The sequence below is a fragment of the Macrobrachium rosenbergii genome, chromosome 21 (genome assembly GCF_040412425.1).
Source record: "Macrobrachium rosenbergii isolate ZJJX-2024 chromosome 21, ASM4041242v1, whole genome shotgun sequence".
In the NCBI taxonomy this organism is placed as follows: domain Eukaryota; kingdom Metazoa; phylum Arthropoda; class Malacostraca; order Decapoda; family Palaemonidae; genus Macrobrachium; species Macrobrachium rosenbergii.
This window is the reverse complement of record NC_089761.1, coordinates 22075072-22092051: the sequence shown is the minus strand read 5'-3', so window position 1 is coordinate 22092051 and position 16980 is coordinate 22075072. Positions and strand designations below refer to the sequence as shown.

Genomic DNA, 16980 nt, shown 5'->3' with positions numbered 1-16980 from the left:
ACTCTGCATGTGTGACTTTGATAGTAAAGTTGATTGGTTAATATTAATCCTTATCTGATTAGATTACTCACTGTAGAGTAGAAGTTAAAGACAAAAGTAATTTTTTAAGATTGTTTTATGCATTTGAAGGCTTCCAAAATGTAGACTATTCATGACTAGGTTTTAATTAAAATTTACCTTTGTCAAAGTTATAGCTGTTTGTCAAAATTGGTAAGCTCATGCAGTTACGGTACATAAAATTTTGAGTGAAAGTATCCATTAGAGCATAAAGTGCTGGGATTCGGAAGCTTACCACTTTCGCTATAAAATCTTTTTAAAGCTGTTGTACTTATATCATTATCATTTAAAGAAAGAGCCTAAAGCTGCAACTCTGAGAAATTAAGGTTTACTCAGTCTTATCCAGTTGTCATATTTTTTTTCCAAAGCTCTAGGTTTTCTTGAGAACTGTTACTGTAAATGCTAGCTCATTATTGGATCAGACTGAATTTTACAATGTAAAGGAAATTTAGATTGGCAATTATTAGTTGTCATCATGAATGGATCTGTTTTCCAGATGCCTGCCAGGCCACGAGGTAGAGGCTTTCGGGGTGGAAGAGGAAATTATGGAAACCATTGGATGGGTCATCGCGGTGGCACCTCTCGTGGGGGAGGCAGGGGCATGGGACATCGTGGAGGACGTATAGATCACTATCGGGGGAAGAGGGAGATGCACAATCCCCATCATCGTCCACATAATCCAGAAAAGTTGTTGTCTAGTCTTGGACCAGAAGCACAGTTGGCATTAACTACAGCTATAATCAACACTGTCCTGAAGAATGTAAGCACTTTCACTAATGTATGTGTATGATGTTTGGATGGTGTTTTTTATATTTTAACAAAATTTTCTCTGTTTTTACAAATCTTTTCCCTTCTTTTAATGTTGCAAGTTTAGTTTCAGATGAGTGTCATATGTGCCAATGGACTTTCCCCCTTAGGTTTTTTTTTTTCTCTGATTTATTATTTTTTGGTATTAATTTGTATTATTGTTATTATTATATTATTATTATTATTATTATTATTATTATTATTATTATTATTATTATTATTATTATTATTATATGACAGGACCTGTCTTTTTGTAAAATTATTCCAATAAATAATGAAAACTACATGGGATTTCCACACTGGAAGTGAATGAAATGATAGCTTGACCAGACATTGGTGCAAAGAGTTTGTAATTTCCCCACCATACTTATGGGCTTTGAAACGTAATGCGTACATCAGGCATGAGAGAGTGGAGGCTATATACTATATTTAAGTTTTTGGTGACAGTGCCTCAAGTGTCAAACAAGTTTACTGGGTTATATTACAAAAAAGTAGAAGTGAATCTAAGTTGTGAGTCAAAGCAAATTGTAGTTGGCCATTATCAAGAAAATGTGTAAAGAAATTCCCAAGTGTGAGAACAGTACTGTATACAACCCCATGCAGGGGGCTATTGCTGTTGCTGCACTTGCATAGTGCACTGAAGGCATTAAGATGCTTTGCAGCATCCCTATAGCCCCTAGCTGCAACCCCTTTCATTCATTTTATTGTATCCCGTTCATGTTCATTCTCCCCCATTGTGCTGTCCACCCTCTCCTAACAATAGTTTCATAATGCAACTGCAAGGTTTTCCTCAGTTGCACCTTTAAAACCTTTATGCTCTCAATTTCCGCTTCAGCGCTGAATGACCTCCTGGGTCTCACCTTTTGCTTAAATTTCATATTCATGTATACAAGAACATAAATCTGAAAGAACTGTGCAGAGGACTCAGATGGGTCTGATGAGAAGATCATCTATTAAAAAGAAATAAGTCAGTCAGTAAGAACCTTGAGCTTACACAGAGATGGAATGAAACTTTATCAGGAACTGTAGCAGACATGAAGTTGAGACCTTGTCAGATGTCCAAAAAATGTCAAGAGCAATGACAGATTCCTGTTACTTTTGAGAAGGGATAACGTAACATTGGTTTCGGTATAAAATTGAACTGAGCAGTGAACATGGGAAAGAATGTTAAGATTTGAGTCATACATGTCAGAAAAGAGAGGTTGGTTGACAGTCACTAAAGGTGCTTCATTAATTATCAGCCTGCATGGTTAACTACATTAGTTTATTTTTCAGAAAACTATAATTACATTAGGTTATTTTTCAGAAAACTATAAGGTTAGTCATATCTTCTACAAATTTTGTCAGGTCTGAAAGGACACATTTAAGGGAAATTACAGACTGAGTACTGTATATGACAATGGAATTAACTCATGTTGGTAAGAAATAGATGTACTTTACTTCATTTACTGTTTATGGTTTTGGTTTTATAGGATGGCAGGGAAGGTCGAGGTGGATACCGTGGAAGAGATTACCACCCACGTCACAGTGGCTCACATCGTGAAGGACGGGGGGAGTATTTTCAAGTAAGTGCATTTAAAGTAAATTTTGCTCACTTGTAGCAAAGGCTCATTAGCATGACTGATTTCTCATTTTTGGGTAAGCTATATTGTATTTCATTGGTTGAGTGCATTTATGTACATAATTGATATCAAGTTTTTTGTGTAGTTTCAATGCAGTAACAGTGTCACAAAGTAGTTTGATACAGTAGGCAAAACTATTTGGAAGGAGTATTTCGTATAAACAGAGTACTATACAGTACATAATTTAATCATTAAAGCACTATTTTAACAGAATATACAATTCAGTCTTTACCCTTAGGTATTTTGGTGTATAATTTGACAGTAGGCAAAGCTGTTTAGAAGGAGTACTTCATATGAGCAGAATACTTTACGTGATCTCTAAAGTTTTATTCTAACAATACACAGTTCAGTCTTTAATCCTTAGGTATTATGGTGTACAATTTGACATAGTAAAAGTTTGAGAGTATCTCTTTACTAAACATAAATAATTGGATAAAAACATCAACACAGTAGAATTATAGATAAGTAGATTCAGTGGTAGATAATGCAGAATAAAGTATGAAAATAAGTAAATTTTCCTGTATCTCACCTTCAGATGTAGAGATTCATAGCCCTGTACCACATAATTATATATTTATAGAGGTGTCATTATTGCAAATGAAAATTATGCTAATTAAAGCAAAGCCACCGCACATCCCCAACCATATATCCTAGTATTGAAGATGCTCCAACCTCAAAGGTGCATCCCAGTTTTGACTAGCATGACTTTGAAAACGAAAAATTAATTTGAAAGTAAGGTAGCTTTCTTTTGGTTGGTACGCTGCACACATTCAAGTGTCTCAGTACATTGAAATAGTGTGGCTTTGGCTGGTACAGCGTATTAATTACTGTGGTTTGTTACTTCGTTTATTTTGAAAATACTTAGTTTTATGTTTTCAAGTTCATTTCAATTAATATTAATAAGAACTTCTGAAGTTGACAAACCAGCAGACGGAAAACTTGAACAGGTTTGAAATAATGTACATGGTATAAACTGCCCATCCATGTTGTGTCAAAAATACCCTTGGCTAACAGTGTCTCAATGCACACAAATAGATAGGGCTTTTGCTAGTGAAGTATTTTAAGATTCTGATAGTATTTTTTTTTTTTACTTGCAAGAAGGAAAACTAACAACCACAATAGGAGATATTAGAAATATAGAATAAAATTCTTTTGCACAGTTGTGCTTGGTTAAAGTATGGCACGAAGATGACATCTCAGTTGGAACAAAATGATAATAATCAAGGAATAACTTTTAATCTTGAAAACCTGAAAATATTTTATATTTCCCCATAAGACTAAGTCAGGTATGAATTTCTGAAGACACTGTAATTAAAGAAGCAAAGCATTGCAAAATTCTTTTTAATTACAGATTTCCTATTATACCACAATTAAATGGTAAATCTGTTTAACATACTGCAATTATACTTTTGTCAGCTAATGATGTTGCCCTGTAAGTCAGGATCCAAGGTTAATTTAGAAGAGTAAAAATATTGATATTGATATGCAACATTTAAGATAATACTCGTTCGTTAACTCGTATCCTGTAATCTGTCAATATGTGAATGAATCTGTGACTACGTGTATATTTACCCTTTTTCATGATTTATTTGTTTACTCTCTTAACTAAGAATGATTTATATTATTCATTCAGAGGTCATACACAGTAGTTCTGATTACTGTCTAGCAAAGATAATCTTCCTCTGGGGTTAGTATTGGCCATTGAAAAATGTAATCTTCATCTTTTAGGGCAAAGAGTAAATTTTGAGGACTTATTTATGGGAAAAAATAGTGTCTTCAACGCCAGGAAATAATTTCTACTATGTTGACAGTAACTAGTATAGTATGGTTTGTCATATACATTATTTTTATTTGCTTATTATAGATACTGTACCATATCTAAGCTTATACATTATTATAATGCTGTGTTAATTCTTGTACTATATGCCTTCCTGGTAAAATCATTACTGAATTACACTTTTTCTCAAATAAAGCCATCATTCACAGTACATTCGCTCCCCATTCTGTGTATGGCGTAAGACTTGGGCAATATTTGGCTACTGTTAATGCCCGTAATGATTTTATGGATACTGTGACCAGTCCTCAGGAACCCTTATCCTTAAATCTTGGATAAGTGCAGTTGGTGGCAGGAGGAGAAATAGCAGTTGCAGCGCTGTTTGAATATTCGATAATGACAAGTTTGCTGAAAAGGCATAGGAAATGCAGATTCCTTTCCACAATGGAATATGGACTTCCCCTAGGCTTACAAGGTGGTGTGGATTAATTGGTCAGCTTTGTTCTTTCGTCATATAATAGCTATGTAGCAAGAAAGGAGACTGATAGGAATTTAGACCGGAAGCTACTAGGTTTCACATGATATAAAAGAATTATGCTTGTGTTGCTGATACTGCCAGGCATGTTAAAAACCATCTTTGATTCAGTTCATCTTGCTGTCTACATCTCAAATGTGGTTATGATGAGGGTTGTCAAGTAACAGCCAATGTGACCAGTTTATCAGAGACTGAACATATGCAGTTGCAAACTTAAGCAGAACCAGCTTAACAATCTAAACTCTATGGTTTTTAGTCTTTCTTTTGTAAAAACCATCCCTCTAGTTTTCTAGTTAGAACTGGTAACAGTGGATTGTCTCTCCATTATTGCATGTTAGATACGCTTAACACTACATGGATTGCTGCAAGCTGATTTTATAATGAGGGACAGAAAAGTTCTGAAGAGAGTTACGACCAAAAAGATAAAAACATGGAAATTGAAAAATGAAGTTCTCAGAGGAGTATGTAGAGAATGTGTCAGCAAATACAGCATCAGATGCCACTTAGAGAAGCCATACAGAAGGCAGCATTATGGTGTGACATCAGGATAAGTGTATGGAAATAGAGAGATCAAGTGTTGGAATCAAGATGTACAAATGCAGTTAAATAGAAGATAGCCTTTAAGCTATGTCAGAAGACAAGATTGAGGTGAATATACAGTCATTAGGTGAGGAGGGACACTAAGAGACAGGTGGCAAGAGCAGAGATGAGTCGGAGAAATGTAATCCGAGTGAACTTGAAGCTACTCAGGATAGTCAAGTGGCTGAGGAAAGTTGGAAAAGACTGAAAGCTATACAGCAATAAAAGATGAAAAGGTAATAGTAATTAAAGTTGAAGAGTAATAATAGAAAGCTGTGGGGATTATTATGAAAAGTATCTTAATGAAGGGAATGAATGTAATCGGAGGATGTTGGTGTGATAGAAGGACCAGTAGACAATATAACACCTCAGAAAGATATAGGGGTTTGGGAAGATGAAAATTGGAAAAGCTTCCAGACCATCAGGGGTAAAAAGTAGCTTATAGTTGCTGGAGAACCAGTCATGGATCAGGTGATGAGAATGTGTGTAAAGCTGATAGGGGGAAGGATTAGGACAGAAGAGTGAATAGATTTCTGTGTTACTATATTATGCAAAGGAAAATAGAATTCACTACAATGTGGAAATTACAGGAGTTTGAATTCATGACAGAGAAATCAACGAGAGTCTGGGAAGACTCACTGAGCTGGTGATGTAATGGTACCCCAAGACAAGAGCAAGTATAAAGATAGTGGGAGGTGTATCAGAAGAATTTGAGATAAATGTTTGTGACAGTTAAGGATCTGGTCTAAGTCTTGTACTGTTGATTAAAGCAACAGGGCAAGCTTCAAAGAAATGAAGAAAAAAATTCTTGTACTGAAATTTTAATGTTATGATTTTTTGCAAAAATAAATTTAGCTTTTTTTGTCACTTTAACAATGGTTATACTGAGTGTATTGTGTGGAAATAAATATATGACAGGACGTACTTACAAATAAAGTACATTGAAAATAAAAGGTAGCTCTATTCAGACTATCTCTTAAACATTTGATAGGTGGTGCATGGTTTACTGTACATAATTGCACTCAACATCCTTTTCATTTGCAAATATGGTAATCAGATCTTTGGTACATTTTGTGTTCACTTCATTAACTAATTTGACTTTGATTGTGGAGTCTGTTGAATAGGTTGTTGATTGTGTTATTCACAGGATAAATTTAATACTGAAGGAGTAAGTTCTCTTGCCAATGATTTCATTGTATTAGTCAGTGAAGTGATTTGTTCCTTTAAAAGGGGAGAATATTGGGCCTCAGGACAGAATTACTGTACTTATCAAAGTAATCCTTTTGTATGGAAGGATTCCGATGTAATTCCATGAAAAGTCGCCTGGTGATAGTGATTTCAGTTAAAAATTTATGAGTTTCCAGATGGAACTAGTTGATATATGATAAATGCCATTTATTCTGAGGCAGTAGAAGCAGTGGTTTAAACATGTTCTATTGCTGTCTGTTTTAAACCTTGAAGACAACTGGATCATGCCTTGGTAAGCTCTATTATTATAAAGTATAACTCATTTACAGGTCATGAATGGAAAAACCTTATCTCATTTGAAGGCTAATACTAAAAAATGCCAAAATAAATGTTGATTTTCTTCATGGTTAAAGGAAGCCAAGTACTGTAGTAGAAAACAGAGCTTTTATCTCATTTAGAAAAAGTAGATGTTAATACTGCAACGATTAGTTAATTTGGAAAATGTGGCCGATTATTAGAGAAATATGTTTTTGGGAAGACATGACCGATTATTAAAGAAATCATGTATTTTGAGCCCCAGACAGCAATTTTAACATTAATTCTGAATGGGATTTCCCAGATATTGCTTACTGATAAAAAACAGGGCCTAAAAATAGTTAAAAATAAAAAAATTCTGGGTTAACATTCTGCATTTCATAATTGATGTTACCAGAGATACAAACACCAATCTCTGGTTCCTAGCTTCTTAATCTGTAGTGTTTACTTACATTGTTTGAAGGTTGTTGTCAGCCAGCCACCAGGCAATTCCCCAATGCTGAAATGATGAAAGCTTAGTTCCCAAGTCTTATTTAACCAGGAGGAGTCGAGAGACCGCAGGCACTTTGGGGAAGACCGGAGATCTCATGAACCCAGGCCGTACCATGAGGAGGGGAGAGGTCACCATTATGAGCGAGAGAAATCAACTTCTGGTTCCCCTCGCTATCGTAATAACAGATATTCTGCTATGCCAAGGAGGAGGCCCTCCCCTCATGGCCACCCAGGGCCATCACGTAAACGACAGAGGTAAACACCCAGAAAAGAGAAATGCATAAATATTGAAAGAAAGAAGTGTCATGATTTAAGTTTCATTCTTACAGAAATTGATGGAAAGAAGTAAGCAGGCATTCATGAAAATAGATCTACCAGTGCAAATAGATGTCAATTGACACCTTTGTTTTAGCCTAGCAAGAGGCCTTGTTACTGGATTGAAATTGAAAACTACCATTTTGTGTGTCCCTGCTGAAGAAGAAATAAGGTAACGAATTGAAGCTGAAAAGAGTACCAATTTGTGTGTCCCTGCTGAAGAAGGAATAAGAAAATGAAGTTTACACTTTAGTGTTACTTGTCATCATGGGATCTACACCAGTGATAAATTTTTTATAATTTGATACTGAATGACACTTGAGCTTAGTCAAAGGAGAGTATGAGGACCACAGAAGAACAATGACTTGGAAATCATCACATATCGACAGTGTTGAGTTACCAAGAATCCCACTGATACAAAATATCTTTTCCAAAGGATCTTAAGATGGATATGTAAAGTATTATTATGGTGATTAAGCTGGGCAGCTAAGTACTTTACATGTCTTTGACCTTTATTTTAGTCTCTAATAATGAATGAATGTTGCAAAGTGAATGAATAAGTTGGTAATGCAATTCAAGTACCGTGAATTCAGTTAGAGGTAATGCATGTTTGAGTTTGAATACTCTGCTTTATTGAAGTATTTTAATTGATAAGCAATGCAGTTATACTGTGTGTTCATTTTAGGTCTCTCCTCCATACATGTTTCGCTTAAAATTTTGAATATGGCACTTAAAGTCTCGGAAAACATTTTTTGGCACAAACCTTCTGTCAGCTTCAGGGAAAACTCATTCAGGTTCAGGGTTAATTTTGTTAATGGGTAATGAACAAAGAAATAGAACCATCAGCCAGGTGTTCCAATTTAGACATGTCATCCAAGAACACTGTTTTATATTTTTTTTTTATGCTTTCTTGTAAGGTTGAGGATCAGATATTGGAGAACCATGGAGTAATTTTAAGGGCAGCCTAAATGAGAGGCACAAATGAAGCTGGATATACACCTGATGAGCAACACGTAATAATTAATAAAAACAAAAAATGGTGTCAGGTTGACAGTTGCCACAGACGTTGACTATTCAGTACTTCGTCAGTATTTGTTATCTGGAAGTACAAGCATCATAAGGTAATGAAGGAAAGTTCTATCTTATTGTGAATAGCTGTAATAAAGGTCAGTATGAGAAGAAAAGGGTTGTATATTAGGCTAACTGTAAGGAAATAGGTTGTAAGAAAAAGGAGTCTTCATAATCATAATGAAAGCTGTTGTGATGAGCTTATTGTTGAGAACAACCTCTCCCTTGTGATTCATGATACCCTTGAGAAATCAAGTTTGTACAGTACCTTATTTTTCTTAGATTATGATCTATTCTTGTTAAGGGTTGCATGTTCCTCTTTGGAAGAGAAAGGATGAAGAATGTGTTGAGACCTGTGAAGACCTACTTCTTAGGCATACAGCCTTCACAGTAGGGAGGAGGCATGATATTGGAAACCATGTTGGAGGGCAGTCTCATTGCAACAAGATGAATTCGATGATTTGCCAGGAGGCCGGATAGAATTGTTTGTGGGTATGGTGCTGTGTGTACTTTCACCAGTGAATAAGGAGACAATCAGTAAACAACTTGCAAGTCAGTCCATGCAAACATAGCTGGATCCTACACTAAATACTTTTGTATTTCCTTACCCACACAAGTGGATTGTGTCACAATGAATGCAGTAATCAGACAATACTTGACCACTCAAGTAAAACAAAGTAACTGTTACTGTAGCACAAGCAAACAGGATGTAAACATACCATGCAAACATTAGACGCCAGTGAGTGCAAAGCAAAGTTTCAGATTTACGCTAATAGTCCAGTATACTTGGCATGAATAAAGTAGATTTGTGAACAGGAAGTGAACAAAAACTTGACACATTGAAAACAACACTGAAGATCACTGACTGTATTAAAATTCAGTCAACTTGGTGAAAATTGTATTGTAACAGTGACAAAAGCACAACAGGCAAATAATTCAGGAAATATCAGGCATCACATTATGAAAATGAGAAGGTGCAACAGAAATGCATAAAAAAAAATGTGAATGACACAAAAGAAGTGTTAAAATGCTGGTGTTTGTGAAATATGTTGCCCTGAATCTCAGTATTTTGTAGTTGCACTTCAAGAAATCTTACATTATCTTTTTGAATAGCCTTATCTCCATTTTCTTACCTTATCTTTTTGAATAACCTTATCTCCATTTTGAAGTGAAGTGTAAGCCTCAAGTGAGCATCATAAAATTTTACTCTGTACTCTCATGTGATATTATTTGCCAGTAGGTTTATCAACATTTCTCTTCTTCATGTAGGCCTGTTTCCTCTGTAGTGGGTTAGTGCTGTCAGTGCATGTAATGTGATGCAATTTAGGCATTACTTAAGGTTCTTTGTAGTGTCCTTCAGCCCCTAGCTGCAACCTCTTTCATTCCTTTTACTGTACCTCTGTTCATATTTTTTTCTTCCATATGACTTAACACCCTCTCCCAATAATTGATTCATAGTACAACTGCAAGGTTTTCCTCCTGTTACACCTTTCAAACCTTTTTACTGTCAATGTCCGTTTCAGCGCTGAATGGCCCTTGTTGCCCCAGTGTTTGGCATGTATGCCTGAAATCTCTAAGTCTGTAGGCCTGTTTCTACATTTTTGTTAATTCTTTCTCAATCCGAAAGGTAACAGAAGTGATTTTTCAAGAATCAGGATTTTTGCACTTACTGTCTCAACCAACATGATATCCATTAATAAGGGAATGTTTGGAAGAGGAAAGGATGGAAGTGCTTTACAGAAAGTATGGTAAAGATTCTGTTTGCAACAGCCATGAGTTGCCATTTAGAATGAGCATATGAGAAGGCTTACAAAGATAATATAGGAATAATACCAATTTAGGACTAGTGCATTGTCACAAGAAACAGAAATGAGAGCAGTGCCACAGTAAGGTAGATTAGGACAAACTGGCTTGCTTTCTGCTACATTTTTAAGCAACATGAAGAAGACTGAAGCCAGTGCCACAGAAAAAGGCTTAGAAAAATATGGTAGGAGACAAGACTGGTCATACTTTAAAGGAAAGGGTGAAAGAATGAGCCTAAAGTATATGCAAGTGCTTAAAGTTTTGTCAAAGATGCTGTAATACTATGCCAAGGAGGCAAATTTAAAAGGTAAAAGACAATAGTACTGTCAAAGGGAGATGGTCACATTAAAAATGTAGACAAAATGAAAATGAGGTACTCAGAAAATTTCAGGTTGAATGCTAGGAGTAGTTATGAAAAAATGAGGAGTAGGCCAAGTAAGCAGTTCATGAAATAGAACACCATCACAGAACTTATTGTTGGTATGTCAAGCCTAAATTGGAACATCTGGTTTATGGCCCCTGTGACAGCAAGATGATTAACCTCCACGATTTGATTCTCGTTGTAAATGCTTTTTCTTTGGTAGTTAACTGAATGTCCAAAACTGAATGTCCAAAACCGTTGTGAACCACAATTTTTCTGAGAAGCAAGTGGCACTGTTAACATTCAGTCTTAAATGACCATAAATTATGTTACTGTGCTATGCATGGTCACCCGTTGTTGAAGTAATTAAAGAAAATATACTTAGAATGTGTGTGTTATGTAGAGATTTCAGTTAAAGTACAGATTGTCCCCAAATTATGCCAGGCCTTCTTTATGACTTATCAAAATTTCCAAGAAATATGCTTAAAAAATGTTTCAGATCAACATCAGTAAATTAATTAAAAAGGTATTGCACACAAAGGTAAATAATGTAAATGCACTTGAAAAATTATTTATATATGATGAGTCACTTTAGTAAATATAGAATGGATAATGCTAAAATAAAATAGCTAATACCGTAATCCTTCAGTTATGCGGATTAATAGAGCCAAAGGTCTCAGATAATAACGAAATCTGGATACTAATGGCGAGTAAAAAAATATAAGGGTTTCAAGGGCAACTCCATACCCTTCCTCACCTAACCTTGTCAATACCACATAACTAAATACTCAGTATGCTTATAAACAACAAGCAACAAACTTTAAACTGAAAACTTTATGCAAAAGGCAGTTATCTGCATTAAGACACTTAAAAAAAATGCAACCCCTTCTTTTCTCTGGTAAATGACACAGTTCATTAGACAGGTAGCCTGCCTGTGTTTACCGACAGCTTACCATGGTTTTATGACCGTTAATGTATTTTTGTACAGCAACTTCCCTATTAGTTGTTACCATATTGTATTGCCATATACATGAGATAAAAATGTGTATGTGTGAACTATAGACCTAGGCTAAGCCCAGGTGTTACACTCATGGTATCCATTTGCAAAAGTCAAATAGGCTATTACAGCTGCATTTAAGATGTTGGTAATGGTAATGAAGCTGTTATTTTACTCACAGAATCCATTTATACTGTGTTATTACATTGATGTATCATCATTGTAATATGTATAATAAAAATACCTATTGTTCTGCCACATGTAATGTTTACATTTCTCTCTCTCTCTCTCTCTCTCTCTCTCTCTCTCTCTCTCTCTCTCTCTCTCTCTCTCTCTCTCTCTCTCTCTCTCTCCCCCTATGCACACAATTGCATTTATCAGTTTGAAAGGAATAGAAAATGAGAAAATACAGTAAAACTGTAAAACGAGAATGCTGCAGCATAAAATGTAAATTAAAAAGTAGTGTGTTAATTTTCTTAGACTTCAGTGTAAACATACCTCGGTTATTCTCCCCTCTCTCTCTCTCTCTCTCTCTCTCTCTCTCTCTCTCTCTCTCTCTCTCTCTCTCTGCACACAATTGCATTTATCCTTTGGTTTGAAAGAATAAAAAATTAGAAAATATAGAAAATACAGTAAAAATATAAACAAGAATACTGCAGCATATAAAATATAAATAAAGTGAAGAAGTGTGTGTGTTGCTGTACTTCGACTACAGTGAAAACATACCTTGGTTGTTGCTCTCTCTCTCTCTCTCTCTCTCTCTCTCTCTCTCTCTCTCTCTCTCTCTCTCTCTCTCTCTCTCTCTCTACCATATCTCAGTACGTACATATTCTTTTAATAAAATGTGAATTACTATATCATAAACAACATGAAAACAAACAAGCGTTATCAAGTCAGATCTACCTAGCCCTCTTTGCCCATCCAACACTGGATCCTACCCCCTCCCAGTCAAATAAACTGCTCCCCACTTCTACCCATCTTCCAAAACAACCCCCTCCCCCTCAAAAAAAACTTTGCCAGTCCAAGTGTGGGCAGTTAAAAACATTTTCTTGAGGCTGCACAGTACAGTATTGCTAACCATTTGTGGGCAGTTTTTCAGGTATTTTGAAATTTATATACATCATATCGTTGGGGCCTTGATCATCCCCTTGTCTGGGTGTGTTGGGTAATGTCGAGTTTGGATAATGGTAATCCAGATAATTGAGGGATTACTCTTACAAAATATCTATTATGCCAAGTTGAAACCTATTCAAGTTATACCATTGGGGACGTAACCCAGGTGTAAGTTGGGGACTATATGTACATTGAAAAATATTTTTAGTAAGTGCTATCTACTTAGCAGATAAAACTATATCTTTCATAAGGATTCCACAACTGATTTTCTTAGCCTAATATAATAGATTAATTGTTGCTAGTTATGACATTTTCAGTAATTGCCATTACAAACTTTTCAGCTTGTTGAGAATAGATTAAAATAATTTTCACATTGTTATTTATGATTTATTGTTTTATTTATTTACTATGTTTACTAAAAATGTATAGGTTACTGATGTATATCATAAATACCGTACAGAGAAAGGTGGTGTAATGTAAAAAGAATTTCCTTTTTTGATTAGCTCCTATTTAACTTGACCTGACATACCTCCATTTTGAGTGCAAAAGTCAGGCATTTCACTTTTAAAAGGCTGAAGAGATTATACTTGAACAGTACTGTATTTTTAGAATCAAACTAGCTTTTATACCATCCATTCATCATAAGATAGCCTTTAACTGTGGGCGATGCATCCATGTGTATGAACCCAAAAGTTAAAAAAAAAAAAAAAAATCTTTTCCTAGTCCATATTCAACCAACTCCCAGTTACAGTACTTGATATACTTACTGATTCTCCTGATTCTGTTGTACCAGTTATCATCTGAGACAGCAGGTAAGGGAGGAAGGCAATAGAGTTAATGAAGGCTGGGTTATTGAGATGATTGTTTTTAACTCCGTATCAAAGGTAAGGACATGGTCAGCCATGAAGATAGACAAGGAGGCAAATTCAGTAACAGCACAAGAAAAAAACTCAGCAGAGAGCAAAGTCATATATGGTGGAAGCCCTAGAGATCATAGTGAGCATGGCCATTCCCAGTTTATTCCCTAGAGATGGCAGAGACCACTGGTTGACAAAGTTAGAGCAGATGAAAGGGTACAGGTGTCCAGGACCCTAGTCCTGAGTGAAGGAAATGACCATATGCAAGTCCAAGAGAGAATCTCCGTAGCCGAGATGAAATAGTTTCTTCAAAGGCCAGTCTTGATGATTTATATGCTGAAAACCTCAGAGAACTCTCATATTACAAAGAAAGCACTTGACCCATAAAAGGCAGTGCATGAACATAGAAGATAGCCATTCTAGATGTTAAAAGAGAAGCCATTCCACCAACCTGCAGCAGTTGAAGACCAAACAAGGATCAGCAACTAGAGTGTGAAACCCTTGAAGGATATGGAGGTCACTGACACATTTAGAACAGCCCAAGATAATGCAGAGTGTTGGCCAAAGGGTCTTGAGAAAACTGGCGTATCCAAGAGAAGAGTATGGTCAGCGAGTAAGGTGGGACAGAACTGAAGTGAAGTCTCAAACTGGAAATCCACTATAATTCTTGTAACAGATTACTGTACTAAAGTAAATGATCAAATCATTGGAAAAGGATTGATTTTCATAAGGCTGCACTGAAAATGGGATTGGAGACAGGCAGCATGAGACACAACAGTCAAGACTAGCAAATACTAATACAAAGAAGGCAGTGTTTATGGTGAGATCGGTTTTCATTTGAAGCTTCAATCTGGCCTAGTAGTTGATGATGAGTCTTGGCAAAAGAATGGCAAGGAGTGGCAACAGTGACAGCAGCCATTCCTTGGAAAACGGAATGGAGGCCAGTCAGTCACATGGCCACCTGTGAAGGAGCAAGGACTGGAGGAGAAGTTACTATTAATGAATATACTGTACTCCAGTGCAGTGAAGTAAGTGAAGCTGAAAAGGGACATTCCTGGAGGCTCCAGAAAAGGTAAATGATGACCTGAACCTCTAGGTTTGTTGCGATAGAATCCAGAATGGTGATCAGCTATAACTGCAAATGCCTTTCGGAATGGACTCCCTAGTACGTCATCATTGGTAAGTCAAGAATCTAGGGGACCAAAACCATGAAGTACAGCTGATATGGCAATTGGTAGAGACTTCACTGTCACTGGGCCCACACGTCTAAGTGAGGCGTCCTATTTTCTGAACTCCCATTTGATGCCACAGGAACATGAAAGTAAGTCTAAATGATACCCTCTTTAGAAACGAGCAACAGGCAAGGCCAGAGCAGTCAGGAGCAGACTCAAGAACAGCAGAATAGGTAGCCCCTGTGGAACATAGAAACATCTAATGGAGACTTCTGCTGAAGCCATAAAGAAGGGCTGTGGTCAAGACAGAGTGGAGAGTATACAAAATGTAGTCCAATGTGAATGAGGCAGGAGTTAGCTGTTTGAGAACTAGAACACAAGAAAGCCTGTACAATGGTCCAAGGAAAGCCTTACCAACGTACGTATTCATAAATCAGGCATAGACTTTGGGAGCAGAACCATGACACTAGGAAGTTGTTACCACGGGCATAAAAGTTCTGGCGGTATCACTGCTTAGGCAGAAAAGAAGGCCAAACTTGGAGAAACTTTGGAAGCCTTGGGCATTGGAATACCAAAAATAAGTGGTGGAAGTCAGAAGCATCAGTTGCACTGATGCTGCTGGAAGAGTTCAAGAAGTCATGGGCTTCAGAAGATGAAAAAGTGGCTGGAGCAAGCATCATTTGGTCAGGAGCTTCTATAAGAAATCCTTGTGAGGGATGTAACTGCTACAAGGACAGAAACGAAAAGCAATGACAAGCTCAGAAATGCAGGGAGACCCAAGTCATGGAAGTGGGCTGAGAAGACATGAAAGTTGAAGACTGCTCACAGAAGCAGCCAAGGGAGAGTGAAAATACGCCATCTGAAAGTAATGCAATAATTGAGAACGGGGCAGCTGAGCCCATGGTAACTGTGAACAGGGGTGCACACAGAGATGACTGCAAACAAGAGGTGTGAAGGGTCAGAGAAAACATTTAGGAGGATTGATCTGGCCAACCCTTCTGACTTTGCAAATCTGATGAAAAGCAGTTTTTCAATCACAAAAGGATGCACCCCAGCTGGAAGAAAAATGTGCAGGCACCAAAGAAGCCAAAGCCTCAAGTAGCAACATCTGTATGGAGAGGAGGCACTGGTACTGCCAGAATTGTAACAGTAAACTGCCAAACCAAAGATAACACCACGGAATTGAGCTCGGCTCATGGAAAATGAGGCAAAGTAGAAAAGCCCTTGCTGCTCCATCTGAGAAGATTGCCACATTGTAAGCACCTTGAACATTGAAAGATATCTGCAGGACAGAAGCCTTCTAAGTAAAGACGAGTTTTATTCCTGCTATGATGAAGGCTTATGACACAGGAATGAGTACTGTACACTGAATAGACAATCAGATACGACCTGATTCATGTCTGCAGAGTTGAGAAGACCTCTGATCATGGTCTAGACATCACCCAAGAACATTTTCATAGAAAGGCAGCTCATCCACACTCAAAGAAGGTGTGCAGTGTGATGAGGAGCATTGTAAGTACACAGAGCAATAGGCCATTGCCTGAGTATGTAGCATGGAACCATTTCTCTTTTGTAACAGTTTGCTTTGTGCACCTGGATACATCCTGCTCAGTTAAAGGCTATTTTATGATGATAAGATTTCTGATGAATATGTGTGTGTGCTGTAAATAGTAATTTATCTCTGGGGAGGGGGTTTTGGGGGGGAGCACACATAAGATTAATAAAGTTAGGCCCAGATCTGTTGCAATTTATCAAACTTTCATGGGGGGTCTTGCTGATTTTCATATTATGTTCATTCTGGGAAAAGTCTTTAAATTCACTTTAGGGATAAATCGTGCTTAAAACCAGTTGCTTTTATCTGTGAAACATAATTTGAGTTTTGAGAATGGTGCAATACATACAGTATATGGTTCCATGGTTTGGGA

The 16980-nt window shown here is 36.8% G+C and overlaps 1 protein-coding gene across 4 annotated transcripts in view; it reads left to right on the top strand.

Annotated features, from left to right (window-relative positions):
- Positions 1-16980, top strand: part of LOC136849807 (zinc finger protein on ecdysone puffs-like) — a 520057-nt gene that overhangs the window by 473946 nt on the left and 29131 nt on the right. For all 4 annotated transcript variants that reach the window (XM_067123238.1, XM_067123239.1, XM_067123240.1 and 1 more), the window contains 3 exons: positions 554-817; positions 2337-2429; positions 7419-7624. In XM_067123238.1, coding sequence (XP_066979339.1) covers positions 554-817; positions 2337-2429; positions 7419-7624 — 563 coding nt within the window. The remainder of the gene's footprint in view (positions 1-553; positions 818-2336; positions 2430-7418; positions 7625-16980) is intronic.